The sequence below is a fragment of the Myotis myotis genome, unplaced genomic scaffold (assembly GCF_014108235.1).
Source record: "Myotis myotis isolate mMyoMyo1 unplaced genomic scaffold, mMyoMyo1.p scaffold_m19_p_2, whole genome shotgun sequence".
Taxonomy (NCBI): domain Eukaryota; kingdom Metazoa; phylum Chordata; class Mammalia; order Chiroptera; family Vespertilionidae; genus Myotis; species Myotis myotis.
The window spans coordinates 136,732,174-136,756,257 of NW_023416324.1; the positions used below are offsets into that span (position 1 = coordinate 136,732,174).

The 24,084-nt window shown below is 37.5% G+C and overlaps 1 protein-coding gene across 28 annotated transcripts in view; it reads left to right on the forward strand.

Moving 5' to 3' along the window:
- The window catches only part of LOC118675254 (ABI family member 3 binding protein), a 257,719-nt gene that overhangs the window by 114,922 nt on the left and 118,713 nt on the right, over positions 1–24,084 (forward strand). For 22 of the 28 annotated variants that reach the window (XM_036347632.1, XM_036347642.1, XM_036347634.1 and 19 more), the window contains exons 7-13: positions 3,823–3,871; positions 5,100–5,171; positions 5,770–5,862; positions 12,174–12,251; positions 14,970–15,044; positions 15,696–15,767; positions 16,259–16,333. In XM_036347632.1, the coding sequence (XP_036203525.1) occupies positions 3,823–3,871; positions 5,100–5,171; positions 5,770–5,862; positions 12,174–12,251; positions 14,970–15,044; positions 15,696–15,767; positions 16,259–16,333 (514 nt within the window). Of the gene's footprint in view, positions 1–3,822; positions 3,872–5,099; positions 5,172–5,769; positions 5,863–12,173; positions 12,252–14,165; positions 14,241–14,969; positions 15,045–15,695; positions 15,768–16,258; positions 16,334–24,084 lie in introns of all 28 variants that reach the window. The other 6 variants (XM_036347644.1, XM_036347645.1, XM_036347652.1 and 3 more) reach the window with 4 other exon arrangements.

The following is a 24,084-nucleotide window of genomic DNA, read 5'->3' on the forward strand; positions in this document are numbered from 1 at the left end:
TGTGTACAAGTGCTCATATTTAATTTTCTTATGAAAAGGGTGAAAGACATCCTACTGCCAGTGCAACATCAAAGCTGAGATTTTTTTCTCTCTCCTCCTGAAGGTTATGCTTCTATTCCTACTTCCACCTCTTGCCTGGGAAAAATCATATACTAATTATACTTACAACTAGAAGCCCGTTGCATGAAGATTTGCGCAATAGGACTTCCTTCCCCTGGCTGCCTACACCGATTTTCCTCTGGCACCTGGGACCCAGGCCTTTGGTTCGGCCACAGTGAGGCTTGGCTTCTCCACCTCTTCAGTCTTCAGTCGTCAGTCTTCACTCTGGCCAGAACCTTTAGTTTTGCTCCATGCCTGCGTATGCAAATTAACCTCCATCTTTGTTGGGTTAATTTGCATAGTTCCTCTAATTGGCTGGTAGGTGTAGCAGAGTGACACCAATTTGCATGTTTCTCTTTTATTAGCATAGACTAGAGACCCAGTGCACAAAAATTTGTGCACTCGGGGGGAAAAGGGGGTCCCTCAGCCCAGCCTGTGCCCTCTTGCAGTCTGGGACCCCTCAGGGGATGACTACCTACTGGCTTAGGCCCACTCCCCAGGGGATTGGGCGTAAGATGGCAATCAGACATCCCTCTGGCAGCCCGGCAGCCCTCAGGGGATGTCCACTTGCCAGTGGGGAGCAGGCCTAAACTGCAGTCAGACATCCTTAGCGCTGCTGAGGAGGCAGGAGAGGCTCCCACCACCACTGCTGTACTGGCAGCCATCAGCCTGGCTTGTGGCTGAGCAGAGCTCCTCCCATGTGAGAGCACCCTGACCACCAGAGGGCAGCTTCTGCATTGAGCATCTGCCCCCTGGTGGTCAGTGTGTGTCATAGTGACCAGTCATTCCCAGTCATTCTGCTGTTAGGGTCAATTTGCATATTACCTTTTTACTATATAGGATAGAGATCTGGGGCACAGGTGGGGGCCAGCTGGTTTGCCCTGAAGGGTGTCCCAGATCAGGGTGGGGGTCTGCTTGGGTGCCTGGCCAGCCTGGATGAGGGGATGATGGCTGTTTGCAGCTGGTGACACCCCCTTCAGGGTGGGGGGTCCCCACTGGGGTGCCTGGCCAGTCTGGATGAGGGGCTGAGGGCCGTTTTCAGGCTGGTGGGTGACTGAAGCTCCCAACCTCTCCTTTTTTTCTTTTTCCTTTTTTTTTTTTTATTCTGGGATTTATTTACCTTCTATGGCTGTCACTGGAACTGAGAGCCGGCTTTAGGTCTGAGGCTCAGCTCCAGCTCTGAGACCTCGGCTGCTGAAAGCAGGTATCTGGGTTTGTTTAGCTTCTATAATTGCAACATTGTTTCTTAGAGTGCAGCTCAGAGGTGGGCAGGGGCAGGCAGGGAACCTTGGCTTCCTCCTTCACTGGAGCAAGCAAGCCTCCTGTTTGCTTCAGCTGCCTGGCTGTCGGCCGCCATCTTGGTTGGCAGTTAATTTGCATATCGCCCTGATTAGCCAATGGAAAGTGTGTCGGAGGTACGGTTAATTACCATGTGTGTCTATTATTAGATAGGATATTTTCTCTTTGCCAATAGTATATGAGCTATGCAGTGCAGGAGCATATGTAGGAACTGAACAGACTGTTGATTAAAATAACTTTTTCTAATTATAAATGTACTTCATTCATGTAAGAAATTTGAAAAATAGAGAAAGGTATATGAAATAAAATTACTATAAGCTTATAAAAATAACTACTATTTGTAAGTCAGAATTCTTGATGTTGAATCTATTCCTCTTTACTATCTACCACACAACCTCCTTACTTTATTGTCTTTTAATTTTCTTATGTAATAAAATTTCTCTTTTAACAGCAAAAAACCCAAAAACTACTGTTAAAAAAACTATGATCTATTTCCTTCTGGCCTTATATCTATACATATTTGTTATAAAATCAGGTTAGGTTGTGGTTACAAACTTGTATCCTTTGTATTTATCACATGCATATTTTTCTACTTTATTAAATAGATGTCAAAAACTCAAACCATACTTTATTTAACAAAACCTCTGTTTTTGGATAATGATATTGTTTCACATCGGGGAATAAACACCCTTACACATAAAAAATTATTTGTATCTTCGATTAATTCCTTAGGCTAGGTTGCTGGGCGTCTTAATCCATTTGGGGTACTATAACAAAAATACCATAGACTGGGTGGCTGAAGCAGGAAACATTTGTTTCTCACATTTCGAAGCTTGGGAACCCAAGATCAAGGCACCAGCAGGTTTGGGGTTTGGTGGAGCTCACTTCCTGGTTCACAACCAGCCATCTTCTTACTGTCTTCACATGGTGGAAGGGTGGAGGGAGCTCTCTGGGGTCTTTTTATAAGGGCACTAATTCCATTTATGAGGGTTCCACCCTTATGACCTAATCACTTCTCAAATGCCCCACCTTCTAATGCCATCACATTGGGGAGTAAGTTTTAACATGAATTAGGAGGGGCACAGCATTCAGTCTAGAGCTCTGAGTCAATAGGTAGATTATTTTTTAAATAATCTGATGATAGTCAATTTTGTTCATTTATTTATTTTAAAACATAAGGACCTTAATACAAGAAGAAAAATAGCCAAAAAAAAGCCAAAAAAAGCCTGGTATAATGCCACTTCTTTATTAGGGAAAGGTCATTTATTAAAACGATAACATGTTAGTCTCTTTTGCTCACAATTATGTTGAAACTATTTCATTCAGCACATCCTAATTTATCAACAGGTCTAGTAGGTAGAATATCTGTATTATGTATGCACTTTAAGCATCAAGAAATTGATGTCTCCTTGGCTGATGTGGCTCAGTTGGTGGGAGCTTCATCCCATGCACCAAAAGTGGTGGGTTTGATTCCTGGTCAGGGCACATACCATATTGAGGGTTTGATCCCTAGTCAGGGTGCATGTGGGAGGCAACCAATCAATGTTTCACATCGATGTTTCTCTCTCTTACTGAAATCAATTTTTTAAAAAAGAAATTGATGTCATGCTTACCTCTGTAACTCAACCTAATTCTTCTCTATATCACTTGTTGCCTTTCTCTTATTTTGTTCCCATGTCTCTTCCTTGGCTGTCTTATCCTTGGCTCACAGTGATGACTTCCCTTTAAAGTTCACACTATACCCATCCCTAGTTCAAGTAGGTCTATGATTTTAAAACTCCCAGTGGGACATCTGAGGCAATTTGGGAGAGATAAAAGTGCACAGTCTCCTGAGAACCGCCCTTCTAATTCTGACGTCCCTTGTGCATAAATATGTACAGAATGGTTAAGAGTACAGGCTTTAGAAGTAGAAATGTCTAGATTTGATTCCAAGCTCAACCTTCTTGGGCAAGGGAATGTGTGGTGTCAGGAGCTCATGGTGTGTGTGTGTGTGTGTGTGTGTAGTAGCAGTGGCAGCAAGTGGGTGAACTCAAACAATCGATGTTGTTTGGTTTAGAAAGTAATATGTAGCTTAACATCTATATGAGAGAGAATGTAAAGGCAGAGTTTGACAGGTTACACCTGAAATAAAGTGAAAATTAGCTAGTATTCAACCCAGAAGATTTAGTTTCTTTCCATTGCAGTTTCTAAGTAAACGAATGGGAGTTCTGAAGAAATTGCTTCTGTCAAATCTTTGGACATTTATGAGGGGAGGTTGTCCAATAAAGTAGAGACAGATATATATGTACCAAAGATCTTTCCAGCAACTGTTAAACCAGTGTCGTGGGAGGCTTCATTAAAGACAAGAAAGGGCTATTTCCAATTCTTCTTCTTTTTTTTTTTTATTAGCACTAACTCAAAAACTAATTCTTCCTCTTTTTTCAGCCAGCATATGTCCCAAGGAAGCTGATCCCAATAACAATCATCAAGCAAGGTAATTTTATAAGTCTGCTCTGGATATGTATTTATAACTATTTTTAATATACTTTTTAAATTCAGATCATTCAACATAACACATTTTTTCTCAACTTCTCTGATTATTGTTTTTCAGAAAATGTTTGAAGTAATCAGTATGACCTAGTAAATTAGAAGTTAATAGGTAATTTTGGCTCTTGTACCAATAGGCCTAGTCCTGGCAAGTCACATTGTTTGGATAATCAGAGACAAATCAGTCATAAGTATTCAATTCTAAAAAGCCCATTAAATATGTGTGGCTTAGTTTAGTGTTAAGCTAGCAAACATGAATAAAATCATTCATAGGATATGAATTAATGAAATGAAAACTTTAGGGAAAGGTAAGACATCCAGGCTTCAAGAATTATAATGTCTTATTTTATTTCATTATCCAGTTGTTTCTGTTTTGACTCTCAGTTTTTCAAATTATTATTTTTAACATTTTTTAAAAATCTTTATTGATGAAAGTATTACATAGGTCCTCCTTTTTCCCTCCTTAACCTCTTCCAGCCCACTTCTGTCCCTCACCACCCCATTGTCTATGTCCACAGGTTTGCATATATGCATATAAATTCATTGGTTGATCTCTTCCGATCTACCCTCCCTTGCCTTCCCTCTGAGGTTCAACAGTCTGTTCATGCTTCTATGTCTCTGGGTCTATTTTTTGTTCATCAGTTAATTTGGTTCATTAGATTCTACATATGAGTGAGATCATGTGATAATCTTTCTCTGACTGGCTTATTTCACTTAGCATAAGTCTCTCCAGGCCCACTTTATTATGTCCAGAAAGTTTCTTGGTAGAAGAGATTGGGGACTTAAAATTGTTCTTCAATTTAAGAAAATAATGTCACAAGTATACTTTCAAAGTAGGGTCGATTAGTACTGGAATTATCCAATGATTCTTTGCTTTGAGAACATATATTTTTTAATTTATTAGGTCATTGCCTCATTTTGTGCTAGTTCTTTAGGAAATTTTCAGCTCCTTAGATTAGAACACTCCATGATAAAGTAATAATAGCCTTTCAGTACTTATAGGGATTGGTGTTAAGGTAAGATGTGCTGTGTAGTCAACCCAATGAGTTCCTTTTTATTAATTGGAAAGTTAGATCAGTGCGTCTTCAGTGCAGATGACTTCACATTATTAGCTTCTTACTGCTTTCTGACTATTTCCCCCCAACACACACTATTATCTTTTTGTATTTCAACAGTGATTCAGAATGTTACTCACAGAGCTTCAACTAAATCCCCAGATAGGACTCCCATTGGAGGAACAATACTGGGTGAGTCAGTCTTGAACTCTATATCAAGATTAAGAAAGTCGGGCTATTTTTTTTTAATAGAGTTTTTATGGAATTTTGCACTGTGAGTAGATCTGTTAAATTGATGTTGATTCATTTCCTTTCAATATTTAGGATCCCGGCTGTGTTTATTCCAGGCTAGGAGCCAAGAGATGCTACCTCTATCCCAATGTGTTAGAGAAACAACTCTAGCTCATGCCTAGTGGGAACGATGGAACCCATCCTACCCCACAGGGTTGTTGCAGTTATGAAGGAGTCTTTGTCATATTGAACTTCTCTTTTAAAAATGTATTATTAATAGTGGTGTCCTTTGTTCACCACACATCTTAAGCACCCATTTTACAATTTTTAAGTTTATGGATTAAAAGCCAGAGTATTTTGGTAGTTCAGTTCCTAATAAGAAAAAGATTCTGTGTAAAAGGTACTGTCATATTTTTTTCCAACATTTTAAAGTTGGGGTTAAAAATGACTAAGCAAAATAAGTGCTAAACTCGATATTTACTAATATCTGCCACTCTGAGCTTTATCTTATGTCATGATGCATTTTCTTTCTTTCATCTTTACTTCTGTTTCTTTGCAGTCCACCTTGTTATTCCTGGTCTTAATGAAACCACCGTAAAACTTCCTACATCCATAATGTTTGAGATTTCAGATGCAATCAAGACACAATTAGGTAAGCATCAAAGTTCTATGATTGAACTTTCAGTGTACTAGTACTAGAACTGATATTCTTAGAATATCCAAGGAACCTAGAAAATCGGCTATTTGAGATCTCAAAGTAAAAGCAAGGGACAGGCATATGTACTGTTGGTAGGAATGTAAAGTGGTATCGCTGCTATGGGAACAATATGACCACTCCTCAAAAAAATAAAATTACCATAGGATCCAGCAATTCCATTTCTGGGTATATAACCAAAAGAATTGAAAATTTCTCAAAGAAGTATTTTGTACACTCATGTTTGCAGTAGCATTATTCATAATAGCTAAAACATGGAAGCAATTTAATGTGTCCAACAGATGAATGAATAAGCAAAATATGGTTTATACATACAATGGAATATTTCATTAAAAGGAAAGGAAATTCTGACGAATGCTATAATATTGAAAAACCTTGAGCAAAATAAGCCAGTTACAAAAAGATCAATACACTATGAAGGATGGTTGCTAGGGACTGGAGGGAGGAGAGGAATGAGGAGTTAGTGTTTAATGGTACAGAGTTTGTTTTATAAGATGATAAGAGTTCTGGAGGTAGGTGGTGGTGATGGTTGTACAACATTATGAAAATACTAGAGGCCTGGTACATGAAATTTATGCACTTAGGGGGATCCCTCAGCCTGGCCTACACCCTCTCACAGTCCAGGACCCCTTAGGGGATGTCTGCCTGCTGGCTTAGGCCCAATCCCCCTGGAGCCCCTCTCTCCTTACCACCCACTTGCAGTGGAGACGGGAGAGGCTCCCGCCACTGCTACTGCGCTCGCCAGCCATGAGCCTGACTTTTGGCTCAGCGGCACTCCACCTGTGGGAGCGCACTGACCACCAGGGGGGAGCCCCTATGATGAGCGTCTGCCCCCTGGTGGTCAGTGTGTGTCATAGTGACCGGTCGTTCCTGCCAGGAGTTCTGCCTTTTGGTCAATTTGCATATTAGGGTTTTATTATATAAGATTTAATACTACTGAGCTTTACATTTAAAAATGGTTAAGATAATAAACTTTATGTTATATATATGTTACCACTATTAAGAAGTTGGGGGGAAAGTAAGAGGCAGAGAAGTTGGAGTGTTGAAGGTATTAAATCACATTCTGTATGGAAGTAGTTATTTTATATTTATATAAAATATTAAATAAATGTACATTTATAAAAGAAGAGTGAACATTTGTCAAATTTATCCAAATACACACATTTATATAATTTTCAAATAGAGTAATTGTTATAAATTATACTTAGTATACTATCAAGGGACCACTAGATACTTTCTATAAGAACTGATATAAAGGTCAGGGCTGTTAGCATTATTATTTACTTGAGATTGGTGCTACTTCTTACTTCTAGAAAGAACCTACTATGATTTCAGTGTTTAAAAAAACATAGAAAATAAACAGACAAACAAAAACATAAAACATAACAATTTGGGAAACAACAGCAAAACCTTTTAAAGGGAGCTCAGGGAACAATTGTGGTCACTGGGCTTAGTTGCTGCATTTGAGTATCAAATTAGTTTGATACTCAGACTTAATCAAGCATCACACACCCTGGAGAGCTTGTGAACACAGACTGCAGCCCCCACCCCCACCCCCCCGCCCCAAGAGTTACTGATTCAGTAGGTCTGAGCTGGGGCCTGGGAATTTGCATTCCTTACCAGTAGGTGATACTGATGCTGCTGGAAACCATACTTTGACTGACTGGAGAATGTCTTGGGCTATTGATAAATATGAAAGGAGACAGTGTAATGTGATAGAAATTGAAACAAGACTTAAAATTGCATAGTATTTTCCCTAAAGTAGGCACTAGCTGAGAACTTCAGCACTTACATAATCGACTCTTCACATTGTATGGATGCAAAAACAGAGGCCCAAGCCCCTGTTTGGTAGCACTCAATCAACAAATACTCATTAAGCATTACTCTGTGCCAGATAGCACATTTCTGGGGCCTATCATGATGAGCTACACAGCCCATACCGAGACCTCAGACTTATGTTTCCCTTGTTGGAGACCTAACCTATTTGTTTTCTGATGGTAGGCAATCAGACTGTATCTGTTTTAAAAATTAGGAACTCCTAAATTCTCCTTAGCTGTTAATTTTGAGAACTTCCTGGAAGAAGGAGGAACAAAGCTTAAGTGGGTAAAGAACACTTAATAGGTGGTCTATTAGCCTTACAGTTTTAGAAAAACTTTCAAAACTTATGCATCACCATTTCTTTAAGATGTTAAAATATTTGCCAGTAAATCTTTGTGATTTTGTTCAATCCTTACATGTTTACTGTAAAATATTCATAGCTGTTAGTACTAGAATGAGTTACCTTCAAGGACATAGACTCGTGACCCTAGGCTTCATATCCTTAATTCGTACATCAGGCTTCATCATCTCACACTTAACTGTAAAACCCTGTGACTCAACTCCACATCATCTATACACACTGTGCTCAAAACCAGGACGCTTCCAAATTAAATGCCCTCAGGGAACCTGCCTTTGGAATCGGAGCTCAGGACTTTTGCATTCACTTGTTCTCTGTCTAGAGCAGTGATGGCGAACCTATGATACCCGTGGCAGAGGTGACACGTGAACTCATTTCTTTGGTTGATTTTTCTTTGTTAAATGGCATATATATACATATATATATATATATATATACATATATATACATATATATAATATCAAAAATATAAATCTTTGTTTTACTATGGTTGCAAAGATAAAAAAATTTCTATATGTGACATGGCACCAGAGTTAAGTTAGGGTTTTTCAAAATGTTGACACACGGAGCTCAAAAGGTTCGCCATCACTGGTCTAGAGCCTGCATATTGCCCTGCTCCTCACCTGGAAACTTGTTTTGAGAGAGAAAAAAAGGAGCCAGCCAATCTCTTATTGATTTGGTCCCTAATCTGTCTCTCAAAACTACAAAACCCAGGATGTGAAGGAGATTGAAAATGAGCAGTTTTTTTCCCCCAGACCATTGCTGTCAGTTTTGAATTAGAAGATGTTTTATTCCCTAGTCCAGTGATGGCGAACCTTTTGAGCTCGGCGTGTCAGCATTTTGAAAAACCCTAACTTAACTCTGGTGCCGTGTCACATATAGAAATTTTTTGATATTTGCAATGATAGTAAAACAAAGATGTATATTTTTGATATTTATTTTATATATTTAAATGCCATTTAACAAAGAAAAATCAACCAAAAAAATGAGTTCGCGTGTCTCCTCTGACACGCGTGTCATAGGTTCGCCATCACTGCCGGGCCTAGTCCTTAGTCTTGAGTGATATTTCCTTTTGGTTTTTGCAAAGTTCCACAAGCTACCTTAATATCAATTCAGGTGTTTTGTTTACTTTAGAGCTTCAGGGATTTTGTTTTGTTTTTATTTTATTTTTCTGATATAATTCACTAAACCTTCAGGATTGTAATTTTAATAGAGATGAAATGGTATGCGAATAGTTAAATATCTCTTTTAACTTGTATTTCTGGGAAAACACCTGTCAAATTTAACACTGGCAATTTTTTATGCATTGAAGAGATTGACAATATGTTTGAAAATCTACAGTAAATCCGTCAAATGTAACATCTTAATAGACTGTATTTTAAAAATTATATTTTAAATATACTGTAATTTTTTAATGCAGACATAAGCAATTCTTTATACTACTGAGGAAGAAATAAACTTTCCTGGGGTTATTTATCACCACAATTCAGAAAAGTCCAAGTTTTTGATGGGGTAAATTCTAAAAATAATATCCTCATTCCAGCAGCATCCATCATGGGACATCGAGAAATTACTAGCTTTTGTTCTAAGAACACATGGTGTGAATAATGAGAGATACAAACAAGAAAATTAGTATTACACCCACATCGCCAAGGGATATACATAGGGTTTGCCAAAGTCAAGACTTAGCTTGCCAAAAATTAACGGAAACAACAGTGTTGGAAAAAAGGTACAGAAGAATCAGAGAGGGAAAAGAAATTTCCCGGGTTTTAGGTCATTCTGATGGGATTTTGCTCCACCAGTGCCAAGACTGCACTTGTACATAGATGATGCACAATGTTTGGGTTTGATAGGAAACATAAAATCCCCCCCATTTAAATATTTCTCCATCTACCAATTTCTCTGATTCTGAAAGGCAATATTTAGAAATACAATATGCCTTTGTAAGGAATTGGTGATGTGTAAAGAATACAATTCTCTCTTGGGAACATAGTTTACCCTTTTTTCTTCAGGCTAATTTTAGGCGAAGGTGATTGCCAGCTAATGGCATGTTTAGAATATAAGAAGCTAAAGCAACACAATTTAGAGCATTCATGAAAGTCTAAATGTTAAAATAAGTTAGTAAGTAAATAGTCCTAGTCACCCTGGCAACCACCAAGAACACAGGATGTTACACAGGGAGGAGAGGATTAGCAAACATATCCTAAAGGATCAGAGTACACTGAAAAAGAAAAGACCCTTAAAGAGAAACCTTATAATCTTACATTTGAGAAGTGAAAGCAAACACCTTCCTATGGCACATCCTGAAAATAACAGAACCAGAACTTGCTCATAAAAATTTGTAACCTGAATGGTTTTTCCTGTGCAAACAATCACAGTGGTTCTAAACAAAAACTGGGATTACAACAAAGGGCAGGAAAAAGGGTTGATCAAACTTAGACGTTTCAAAAATAGGATTTTTTTTGTAAAATTATACTGGATTGGCATTTTTAGTTATTCTAGAAATAGAGTCCTCTCTCTCTCTATGCCCTGCTAAATCAATTTGAACAATGATATCAAACATTTCTGCTGTGCAAACATGCTGTACAACTTCATGTGCTCATGAATCCGAAGCACACACATGGCCATTAGATATGATATGGCAAGTACATAGCATGCGTGACACCTATTTCTAGCATTTTAAGTTACTCCTGAAAATAACTAGCTCTATGTAGGAATCTATTGAATGTTTCCATAATGCAGATTAAAAATTGATTGGCTTCTATTATCATTGTGAAAGGGATGACTTTATAACTGCCTTTGTCCATCACAAGTAAATAAGTATGTCATGCCCATGTCAACTATAAAAAAGAAAATGGTCTTTACAGCAGGAATGTGAACTACAAAAGGAAGTTATAAAATTTGCATCCTCAAAGAACTTTGAGAGGACAGGTTAGATCAATTGTTCTCAACAGAGAGCAGTTTTGTACCCCCGTGGAAATTAGGCAATGTCTGGAGACATTTTTGGCTGCCACCACTACATACATGCTAGTAGAATCCAGTGGTAAAAGCCAGGGGTGCTACTCAACATCCTGTAACATAGGAAAGCCTCACACCAAAAAATTATCCAGCCCAAAATGTCAATAGTGCCAAAGTTGAGGAACCCAAGAAGTTCCTGTATAGCCTTTGGACTCTTCAAAATCCCATCTAATTATGATCAGTTCAAAGTGACATGATCAGGGTATCTCAATGATTAATTATTTTTTCATGCCACTAGACTGTTTCAAAATATTATAAGTAGGTTATTGATTTTGTATGTGAAATAGCTGACTCAAGTTAATCCTTGGTGCATTTTTAAAATGGGGAATATCTTAATCATTGGGAAACTCTGGTATAGAAATGTACTTTCTTTGAAAAAAAATAACTACATTTTAGACGGAAGTTTCCTGAACAGTTCTCTGAAGAGGGAAAAAAATCTATTTTAATCTTTACACTGAATCCCCTCAGTGACCAAAACAATAGGTGTTTGTTAACACATGGCTCAAATAAATTACTGTTGGTATTTTTTTTGCCACAAGTATTTTCAAATAAGTTAGTTTCCCAAGTGTGTTACTTGTGCTTTTTAAAAATTTCAGTGTCTGAACCTATTGCATGTTTTACCATGCATAATAATGGAAATTTTCTATTCATTGATTTTTTTAAAAATTAGGAGTACTTCAATATAAAATTCCAGTGAGTATTTGCAATGCAACATATGCCTTCCAGGAACTCTATGAATAAGAATGACTTGAGAGTTATCCAAGTGTTGGGTTGTGATTTATTCCTTCATTCCAATGCCAACTTAGATCTTAATTACTAATGGTAACAAAAAGGGATTCTGAACACTGTCATCTATTCTATTCATGCTAATCCCTGGTAGAAATGCACAATAAATTTGTTGACTGCCTGGTGTGAAGAGATAAAAGCAGACTAGATTTTTGGAAATAGTCTGTTACTTGATTATGTTTTGAATGAATTGTATTTGGACACTGTGTTATAGGGAAGTGAGGTAAACTGTTTGTTCTCTGACTTTTTTTTTTTTTTTTTTTTTTAGCTAAGAATGAAACCTTGGCATTACCAGCTGAATCTAAAACACCAAAGGTAGAAAAAATCCCAGCACAGCCCATAACAGGTAATGAGATCCCCGTATTGGTCACTTGCAATAAGTAATATTTTTCTAATAGTAAATGATTGACAAGCTGTACTTTTTTTTCCAGTGAAGAGCCAGTAGGAAATTCATTTCGATCATTAGCACAAAACGATAGGTGATGTGATTCTAGGTCCTTAATCTAATGTCTGGAAAAACAAAAACTGCAAAATGAACTACTGCATCATATAACTAATATGTAATATGGAAACTATATTTTTCACTCTAAGTGAAAGTTATTGCCTCAACATTGTGAAATAATCCTATACTAAAACATAAGGCCTGGTTTTGGTGTTTTCCTTTTATGTGAAGACATGAGACCATTTTTCATTTCTCCACTTTCACAAGTGGTCATTTGAGCAAAATGCCGTCATTAACCTTGACAAATCCATAGCTTGTGAGCTATGTCATTTAGCAGCAATGTCTTTGGGAGATTAAAAATCCCAATATAGATAATATGTAATAGTTCGGTAAAAATTCTTTAAAGGATAACTGTGGAATGCATTTTCCCCACAGTTTATCGGCCGTTACTAACAAACATTCAGCATTTGAATGAACTGCCCACTGGGGACACATTATTCTCTGAACTACAGGGTTTTGCCAGAGCCGTACCACCTCATCTAGGACTCAGTGAAGCAAACATCTGGCAAGAATTTCCCCAAATCCACATTTAGCAAAGTAACTCCAATCTGGAGTAAAAATTTTAATCCATAAAATTGCTACAAGTTGAAGTATTAGTGGTATTTACCTTGTACTAAACTCTTAGACTTATAACTGGTCCAGAGAAGTTAAACATTGGTGGAAAAATAAAATAATGTGATTTCAAGAAACCAATTCAAATAGAGATATTTCTGACAAAGCAAGAAGTATGTGGTTCTGCCTAAAGGAGAGAGATGGACCTTCCATCCCTCACCTTCATGGCAGGTGGGGCAGACGTAAAAGCTATTCAGGAAGCTGAAATAATCTATTTGAATGAAATTCCTAGGTACTTTTCTGATTTCAATATAATTGTTCAATACCAATAAAAACATAGGCATGACCCAGTGGATGACTCCAACTTCTTTTCTGCCCCAAAGATTCTGCCCAATTATACCTTCTTCTCTTGGCACATTATCTCATGGAAGAGTCTATACTATAGACTCTATAGATTTCTTAGTTCTCTTCCAAATCTTCCTCACAATTTCCCACTTCAGAAACACTTAAACACCATAACTTACTATTCAGTGTTATTGTGTTACCGCGAGTCCTTAACCCTGCAAAACTTCTAGAATTGTCTAGCTCCCAATTCACTCTAGATCTCAGTGATCCTGGTTCTTATTTTCTTGAAAACTATTTAGCTGAGGTGGTCTTTGCTTTTGACCTAGCAATTAGAGCACCTTGTGGCTGAGCATTTGCATCTTTATCATAATTTCAAGCCAGTTCCAACCTTTGCATGTTGACTGCAGTTTGAAAGAGAGAAATCAGAGAATGTAATAGTTCTCAATAAACCTTTTTGCCCTGGATCATTGTTTTATTTGCCCATTTATAAATGCATTTAATAAACATTTATTATGCATTTGCTTACTATACCCCAGACATTGTGCTAAGCCCTGAAGGTAAAGAGAAATAAAAAGGCAGACGAATAAAAAGTTCTGATTAATCTGATCAGTGTTGTCACGGAGGACAGTTCAGAGTGCTTCTTGTAACACATGGGAGTGGACCAAACCTGGAAAGGAAAAGCTGGGAGCAATGTCATGTCAGGCTGCGGCGCAAGCAAGCCCTGGAGCCCTTAACATAAGTAGCTTGAAAAGTGATGAGCTGTGTGTCAGTTATTAATCCTAAAGGGCACCAATGTCTTAGGGTCTCCGGTTGTTTCGTAATTTTATCTTAATTTGTAAAGTTGTCTTTTTTACTTTCCAGTGACTCCTGACTCAGTTCCAGGAACCACTAAATCCACTGTATCTAGTGCATTAGATATTTCAGAAACAACTCTGGGTAATTCTAAGAAGTTTTTTTCTAAAACAAACAAAACCTTCCCAGCACTCATTGAAAAGAAAAGTAACCCAATACCTTACCTTTCCCCTCATCTCTCACCTCCTTTCTGACAGTAGTTAATCTTCCTATTTCTTGGACCAATTTCATTAAAGAGTTAATCGCATGCCTCGATCCTGTTGAATGATGTTCGAGGCAGCGCTGGACGCTAGCTGCTAGCTGCACACCCTTTTCACCAGTCTCGTAGGATGTACAGAGAAACAGATTGCAGCCATTTATCCCAGGAGGCTTGGAGAGGTGGGGGAAACCTGGAAGTCTTGACTATGTCTGTGCTTTACGTTTTCAGTGGCTTTTCCAAGTCTTGTGTGTACTAAAAACGAGGAGAATCCCAAAGGTGTCATGCTTTCTAATAAGAATTTCATGTCACACCTGTTAGCTGCTTCTTGGCCCAAGGGGCTCTTACTTGCCTGGTTCTCTTCGGAAGAAAAGGAGCGGTGTGTATTTTGTCCTGTACTTGTGATGCTGACCATCCAGGCCACACCACAGCCCTTTGGAAGTGCACCTTCAAATCTGAACAGCATGTCCACCTTTTCCAGGGAAAGCAGCGGTGTCCTGGAAAGGCATCAGCTGCCAGTGCACACTCTGTGTGAGCACGCGTCACATGATCATGGTTAAGCCACAGCATCAAATCCCAGTTCATACATTTGCTAACCGAATTCTTCTTTATTTTAGTTCTCAGCGAAAAGACCCCGGAAAGATCGCAAACTATTCTAATACCTAGGTTTGAGTTACCACTGAGCACTCTAGGTAAAAATTTTTAAATACTACAGCTTATTATTACCTTGCAAATTTTATGCATGCTTGAAAGCCGTCCTTAGGCTAATTTATTTAAATTTATCTCCTCGCAGGAAAGAAGAAACACTTAGCTTATAAAACAATAAGCTCCCCAACACCACGTTTTTAGATGTTATAAAATATTATAATTTGGGGTCCTAAAGAGTCTCTATAACAAATCTTTCAGCTGTTTAGAATTCTAATTTCTTTATTGAACGCAGTATAAAAAAAAGTTATTGGTGGAAGTGAGCTTAATTATAAAGCCATGTGGTCACTAAAATTCTATTTTTAAATGCTAGTCGATGGACATTTTCTAGTTCAGATGTGTTTGGTACTTGATGTGAGTCTAAATGAGCACACATACACATAGCTGAATAAATTAGAAAACCAATTTAATCAAAATTAAAGCTCAAATTCCTCAAATCTAGTATCTGGTTATAAAAAAAATAGAAAAGGGGGCTTTGTTATATCATCCAATGTTGAAACACAGGATTAAAATATACTACTAACAGTCCCTTACTTAACGTGAACAATTTGCCTGTCTGTGTTTGTTTATTGCTTTAGTAAAATCTTTTCTGTTACTTGCACCTCAAGTCATAACATTTCTTATGTGTTTCTTTACAGCTCCGAAAAGACTTCCAGAATTTCCTCAGGCAAAAACACCCTTCCCTTTTGAGCAACCTGGGGGCGCCTTGGGTAATAACAGCACCTGAAATCTGGTGTTAAGATGTGGGTGATGATTGCTTCATTCTGGAGGCTACATTCACTGGGTCCTATCTCTGCAAACCTCAGTGAACTGATAAATTCCATTAGCATAACCAGACAAGTGGTTGATTTGGTAACGCAACACAAACAAACAAAAGACATATTTGTCTGATTGTGTTTTTTAAAAGTTTAGTATCAATCATCACTCTATCAATTCCATACAGGTCATTAAGTTAGTTTTCTGTCCTCAGAAACATTGAGAGTATGACACCAGCCTTTGGTCTCTCTCTAGTCACTAACCAATCACATGCTCTCAGGATGGGAACATAGTAATTTCTTCTTGATAGACGGTGGCTTTTGATAGAATGAGTATGTGCTTTTCATTGCAGGATTCTCATAGTCAACCATACCAGCAACCTATTTCTGTTTCTTTGTCCTCCTCAAAAAACTTCAGCAAATTCCCTTTCTTTTTACTACTGTAGCTTCGAGTGAAAAGCCATGGATTGCACCTGTAACTAAAACACCTGAAGATTCCAAAGTTTTACCACCTCAAACTGGTAATTGCATTCTTTTTTTTAAAAAAAGAATAGACTGAAACAACAGTATTGAGTTTCTCATTTTTATCTTTATAGGTTCCTTAATTGATTATCAGTATACTTTATAGTAAATGGTAAAGCTATAATTCATTCTTATACTTAAATAAATCTCATTTTTTTTCTCAGTACAAAAGCAGAATGTTTTTGCATTTGTTTTAAAGATCTGTATTTTAACATCTGGACATCTATTTTGATCTTTGGCTAGAAGATGAACTATGCATTGGCTCATTGAATTTCTAGCGATCTTTTCACGCCATGAGGCAGTAACAAAAATAAGAAGCATCATCCTGGGTCTGATTTAACAGTGTGAATTTAATGTTTCCCTTGCAGGTAGATATTTGCTTCTTTTCCAGCAATGAACTTTTTTTAGTGACAGTTATTGCTATTTATTGAGCACCTTTTATGTGCCAAACGTGGTACTAGGTGCCTGGGAGTGAGCTGTATGACTTGGGGTCCAGGGGGCCAGTGATAGGACATTGCATGCAGAGTCCAACTTTAGAAAGGCTTTCCAGCTCCTGCGTATCCTCAAGTCAGCTTTGATTTGCTCAGCAAGGAGCAACTGAGCTTATAGGTGGAAATCAGCAAGTCTAGCTGAGTGGGGGGTAGGGCAGGTGACTCTCATTCTCCTCATACCATGCCTTATATTTGCCAACAATGAACATTTGAGAGCCTACCATGCACAAGATATTATGACTGAACCCTAAAGTTTACAAGCATACTGTGATATAGAGGGAAGACCACAGGTCTTGGAATTAATAATGGACTTTTTTCCAATTCTGGCTTTCCTGCTAACTGAATACTTTAGATGTTTTACTCTACATTTCTGGGTCTTAGTTTGCTCTTTTATATATTGCGGCAATTGGCTTTCTTTCCTCTAGAATTCTTGTGTTCTACCACTAAAACTGATTAAGGGAGATGGCGCTCCTTTTTTGAAAATTGATTTTTCTCAATTAAAGAGTTTCTCCCTATGTATCTTTTTTTTTATCTAGAAGTCAACTGAAGAGGATGGATAGTTAGCGTATGGTAATTATAAAACCTCAGAAACCACTTAGTGTGATTACCTCCCTGGTTTTTATTTTACTTCTTTGTATTTTAATTTTTGTATATCTCCCAGTTGTGGTTTTTGGAGCACGTATAGTATATTATGTAGTTAGAAGTTGGGTAATAAAGTTATATAACCAACATTTTGTGGAATTTTCCAGTAAAGAGTCCAACAGAGGACTGGTTTGAGAAAGGATGAGAATGATCCTTCAGATAGATAGATCTTGGTCAAATTATATTTTCTCTGATATCTGCAGTGGTCTCAGATCTTAGCAAAAGATTTAAGGATGTATCAAATAAAGTAAGCATGTCTATTATTATAATATCCACTAATTTCCTCATGTGGGAAAACACTTGAAAGTTGGTTAACGTTGTCAGCCAATCCAGAGAAGCCTCAAATTGGGTCTTTCTAAGCCATAGTTACTCTAGTCACTGATCCAGAACCTTTACTGCAATTAGTTACTGTGGGTGTAAAAGTACGTTTAGCTTTCCAGGCCACCTGAGTCCAGGTCCTGAGTAGAGTTTCACACTGTGTTCCATTACCTAACGCACTGTGACTATGGAACAACATTTAGTCTAAGGGCATCTGTGATGGTTCATCTGCAACACTAAGGCAGGCCCGGCCTCACTCCCACATACTTCATGAGCATCACATCTCCCAAACCAAACACTTTGGGGGCTCACTGGACTAGATGAACTCTTAGGTCCCTTTCATCTCTTCGCTTCTGTGCTATAGCATAGGAGACACAGGGTCCCCCACAGTCTCCCTTGAGCAGCCTCTAGTTTTTTGATATCTTTGATTATTAAAGAGCAAACTGATCAAAACCTCAGGGGAACCATATGCAGTTTTAATGCGTAGGGCATGGATTATATGTAAAGCCTGAATTGAACCAAGTATTGGGAGTGGAGAAAATATGTTTGGAAGTGAAGGTTGTAGAGTTCCAAGGAGATAAATATACAGTGGGTGTGATTACAAATCCCATTAAAAGCAGACTTCTTTTTGCCTTTAATTTCAGAAAAGGAATATTCTGGTTTTTCCCTTTTGGAATATGACTAGTGGCTAATGCAGTTTTATTATTCAGCTGCCTCACTACTGCCAGGGCAATTTTAGGCCACCAGAGAACTTCCAACAGCTGACCGCTAACCTTCTCTTGCTGAAGTGTTGGGGCTTGTCATGGGCTGTAACAGTACAGCTGGTAATTATTGCAGGCATGACCAGTAGCCCCAGGAACTCCTAGCCTGCCCTTATAACATTTAATTTGTACATTCCTGCTACTCAGGGTGGTCCTTGGACCAGCAGCGTTGGCATCACTGGAAGTTAGCTGGAAGGCAGAATCTGGGGCTCTGCTCCAGATCTAGTGAGGCAAGATCTGCTCTTAAGAAGATCTCTAGGTGGTCTTGCACATTCAAGTTTGAGAAGCACTATCTATCACTGAAGTCTGTAACATTTCACATGGTATAGATAAGCGTCATCAAAACTTGGTTAACTGTAGACAAGAGGACTCAAATCAATAGAAGATTGGTTTCTCAGAGTGGGTGATTCTTATCCCTTGTTTTTGCTAATGCGCACAACGCTTACATCTAACTCTTATATAGGAGTTCTGTGGCATCTTCCTAACATGTTAAATTTTAAATTAAAATTTATCATATGCATTATTTATGATTTAAAGAGTTGATATGGTCATGGCACTCTTTTATTGGTTTTAGCTTTTCTTGTTTATTGTGATTGATTTTGTGTGAATTTATACAGGTACTGAGGGTATCTATTACCTATTTAGTTTCAATGTATAGGATTTTTTATTTTATATTCCAATTACTCACATGAGTTTCAAATGTAATTGTTTGGTGAATTAAGACGAGAAAGAGGTAGAAATAGTATTTGAATGCTGGTCCATAAAACCATTAATCCAATTTTTAGTTGTTATATCCTTTGAAGAAATGATATATTTTAACTGGTATTAATGACATTACTATAGCAAAATTAGCATAATTTGTTTTCTCTGTTGGGGTACAATGCATCTATATTTACTATATCAATTCCCTTCACCCAAAGACCACCAGGAACATACCTATATTTGAACAAAGTTAGGTTTACTGACTCATTGCAACAATGGAAAATACAGACATGAGAAACTGGGAACATTTAGTAAGACAGTGTTGGAAAGGACTTATTGTAGAATGTGGTCTTGTGTTAGGTGATTCTGGAGAGGCTCCAAGGAAGTGAAGCTTTGTGGATAGGATGCTGTCAGAAAGTGGAATAATTCTGTGATTGAATATCTCAATAATTACTTTTTTCTATTTTATACATAACTTTAATTTAACCATACATAGCATAATTTATTTTTAATTTATTTTTATTGTTGAACACTATTACAAATATCCCTATTTTCCCCCACCTCTTTGCCCACCTCCTCCCAGCCCCTACCTCTGTCTTCACCACACTATTGTTCGTGACCATGGGCTATACATATATGTTTCTAATAATTCTTAATGAGAAGACAAGAAGAATAGAGTGGAACTAAAGTTGTAGTTGGTAAACAAGCAGCAGTTAGTCATATTAGCCAGACTGTAGGGACCGTCATTTTTGTGTTCATTCATTTGTCTGTGTCCCATGCAGTTAGAGAGTGCTCTTGTTTTTTGTTTCCATCCATCTCAGTCACTAAGTGGTCTTGTTTGATATTGGCATTCTTTAAAATTGTTGGTGTTCAGCAGAAGAATGCCAAGCCTAGCCGTGAGCGCCAGACCAGCACTGCATGCCAGCATCTGCTTTTCTCTTTATCAACCATTAAACATGATTTATCAATACCATTTGTAAAATTCATTTTGCTTCCACATTTACTAGATTTGTTTTCCACATTTACTTCATATTCTGTATTAAATCATTAGAATGCACAAGCTCCAAAGGATTTTTGTATAACTTTTGAATATAAAAAGCTATGTGGAAATTCTAAATTGCATACTAAATATTAAAATCCCTGGGTCATTTCAATAGTTTATGACAAGAGTGGTTCAGGGTATTTGGAATTTGGAATATTCCAGGAAACCTGAGAAGTATAGTCATTACGCCTATTTCCCCTAACCTTTCATTAGTGCTGCATTTTGTGATCCCATTATTTGAATTGTATTTTGTATTAAACTTTCTCTAAAGTACATTTATGTAGGATTGATTGTTTTTGAGTCTCTTGACAAATCCAACTCTTCATAAAGTATAGAAAGGAAATTACAAAAATCTGTTCTACAATTACATGCCAGAATGCCAACTTGTTTATAAAGGCTGTATTAGAAGGAAGTTGACCACATTTTAGAAATATTTTAGTGCTTGTGATAATCATTCTGAGAAGTCAGTCTCTCTGATGATAAATAGAATTGGTCTATATTCTACTGGAAGCTGGCCAGTTGACTATGATTTCTGTGCTATTACAGAGCGAGTTCCAGAAAAGCTCTCAGTACTTTCCAACCCCAACCCCACCCACACCCACACCCACACCCTACTGAATTGTGCACTGCACATATTTGCATGTATTTGTTGCATTACTTCTTCATTGGAATAATATAATTTTGTATATACTTGGCAGTTTTCTATTAAGAGATTCAAAGAGTTGTATTTATACCATCACATTGATCTTTCAGAAGTCCCTGGAAGCAAAGAGAGTTATTTTATTTTAAGAAGATATGTAAGAGACTTGCCTTTGAATAGGTAGAGGAGCAAAAACTAGATTCTCATTCATTTCTTTCTGAATCTCTACAATGAACCACTCCATGTTAAAAGTGAAATGATGTCAGATAGTTTGCTTTGAAATTTTCACAGAATAGTGCAACAGAGAAAATAAAATATTTTTATTAGAGCCACGGACCTTCTAGATTTTTTAAGAGCAAGTGGTCTCTAAGGAAGGCTAGCCAGTCCCTGAAGTTTATTCTCTATGTGAATGTGACCTCTGATCTGTGAGCTATAGGATGAGACAGAGCTGGGTTAATAACCAGCTCAACTATTTATTATTTAAGTGGTGGTAGACAGTCATCTAAGCTCTTAGATCCTCAGTTTTCCCATTTTTAAAGGGAAATAATATATATTTTTTTCATTGGGTTGTTATGTTTTAGAAATAATGTATAATCACTTCATCTAATTCACAGTACATAAGGGGTATCCTGCTACCATTTTCTTACTACAGCAGACTCTTGCATTGAACGCAAGAGTCTTTGCATCCCCTTCCCATCACTCAAATTTCCTGAATTGCTATAGATGCTTAATAATAATAACAATAAATTATTTAATTAATGAAAAGAAGGAAGAGAAAAGAAAAAACACTGTTAAGCTTATATACATATGAGCGTATCAAATGATTCTTGGGTCTTCATTTCACCTGTGAAAAATTTTTAAGGAGAATGGAAAGGACGTGTGCTATGGTATTAGGAGAACCTTGCAACCCCGTGGGAATGGTCTGATGTCATATTAAGCTCACAGCATGGCTGGTAAATTATTATCCCTTGGCCATTCTGTTCAGTTAGAGTGGCAGCCTGTATCATTCTGTGAACTGGGCTCAGACCCTGCCTAGGCTCAGGGAGTAAAATTGATGCCAAGACAACTTTCTGTGTTTTCTGTGGGCATCAGAGTTGAGAGAAGCAGCATAAATTCCATGTATTGACCATCCCTCAGATGGGATTTGGGCATGATTTCTAAAGCCCTGGTATGGTTTGAGGGGGTGGATGGAAATCAACTTTGTTTCTAGCTTGATAATGCCATCAGTGTTAAGGCTCCTTAATCTCTTTGATTATCCTCTTAAAAGACCATCATTTAGTACCAAGAGGGATTTAAAGCCCAAATAAAATAAAATTTTTTTATATAATCCCAGGGTGATTCAATGAGTTTATTTTCATCTAGAAAATTCTCCTGTCTGTTCTTCCCCCACAGTGTCCAGACAAACTGATTTTCCCCTCCAATTGTGCTGTGACTAAGACAGTGACTTCTTCTGGCAAAACTATTTCCCCTTGGACAATAAATGGTTATCTTTAGGGACTTCCCTTTATAGTTAGAACTGAGGATGGTAGACCTCAGTCTTTTCATTAGACTCCATTAAAGAGAGCTACCTTTAAGAGTTTATCACCAATTATTTTCAATGTTTAATGCTTTTAGTACTTTGTAGAGCTGTAGTAAATTGCTATATGCGCTTAAGCTCCATCAATTACTTAAAGACTTGAAAATTGAACTGGTCAGTATGCCTGAGAAGTCCTATACTGGATAGAACATTTTGACCCAGGTGGTTTGCTCAGGGTGCCTGAAAAGAGGTTGAACTCTACGTTTGGATCTTATTGCCCACCTGTCAGGTGTTAATTATCATAGATCTGGCCTGCCCAACTGGATTAAGCCCTAGAGAGGAGAAAAAGTAGGAATGAGTGGTGGTGGTGTTGATGCTTTGAGAGCAAGAAAATAGAATTCAAGTGTAGTAGATGGTTTGCAGATTTCCTGTGGCCTCTTAGAGATTTATAACCTCAGCCTTTGACTTTACTTCATGAGCATATTTTTTTTGCAGACCATATTTTCACAAATTTCAGGTTTAATTAGAAAGGTATTTTATTTTCCTATGAATTGAAAAAAGCATTATTTATTTATTGAAATGATACTGAGAACTCTGTGTGTGGTGTTTATATAAATGTTTTTCTCATCAGCTATTTTTTTATAATCCTGTTCTATTTTCTCATTGCATCTATTTTAAAAAAGTATTTATTGTTTAAAGTATTACATAATTCTTCTTCCCCCCCCCATTGACCTCTCCCCGGACACCCCCACCCTTCAGTACATGCACTCATCCCCCTACTGTCTGTGTCCATTGGTTATGCTCATATGCATGCATAGAAGTCTTTTGGTTGATCTCTTACCCCCCTCATCCCTCGCCTTTCCTCATAGGTTGTACAGTCTGTTCCATGCTTCTATGACTCTGATTCTATTTTTTTTATCAGTTTATGTTGTTCATTATGTTCCACAAATGAGTGAGATCATGTGATATTTTCTCTTTCTCTGACTGGCTTATTTCACTTAGCATAATGCTCTCCAGTTCCATCCATTGCAAATGGTAAAAATTTCTTCCTTTTTACAGCAGCGTAGTATTCCATTGTGTAGATGTACCACAGTTTTCTAATCCACTCATCTGCTGATGGTCACTTAGGCTGTTTCCAAATCTCAGCTATTGTAAAGTGTGCTTCTATGAACATAGGGGTGCATATATCCCATTGCCTCTTCATGTATGTTTTTATGATTCTATTTCCATGGCAGGGTATGGCCACACAAGCACATGATTGTGTAGTAGAGAATAAGATTTGTGTGCACATGTATGTGTATCATAGAATAATTAAAGAACCTGTTCATTTATTCTCACTCATCTTTACTAAGAGCATAAGCTACCCAACTGTCAAACTCATTGTTACTTGTTTATTGTAATGGGCATCTGTACATTAACTCTGTTTAGTCTCTGCTTTGTACCAGGCTTTGGGGAAATAACCTTGGAGCACATAATGAGCATGACAGTCACAATTTCTATCCTACTGATGACTGTCTTTCACATAGTTATTAATATTAATGCTACTTGAATAAAACAAACTGATAAATTCTTGATAATTGGAAATACCTTGTCAGTGTTGCCATTATATGTTTCCAGAGCAAGATCATAGCATTTTTA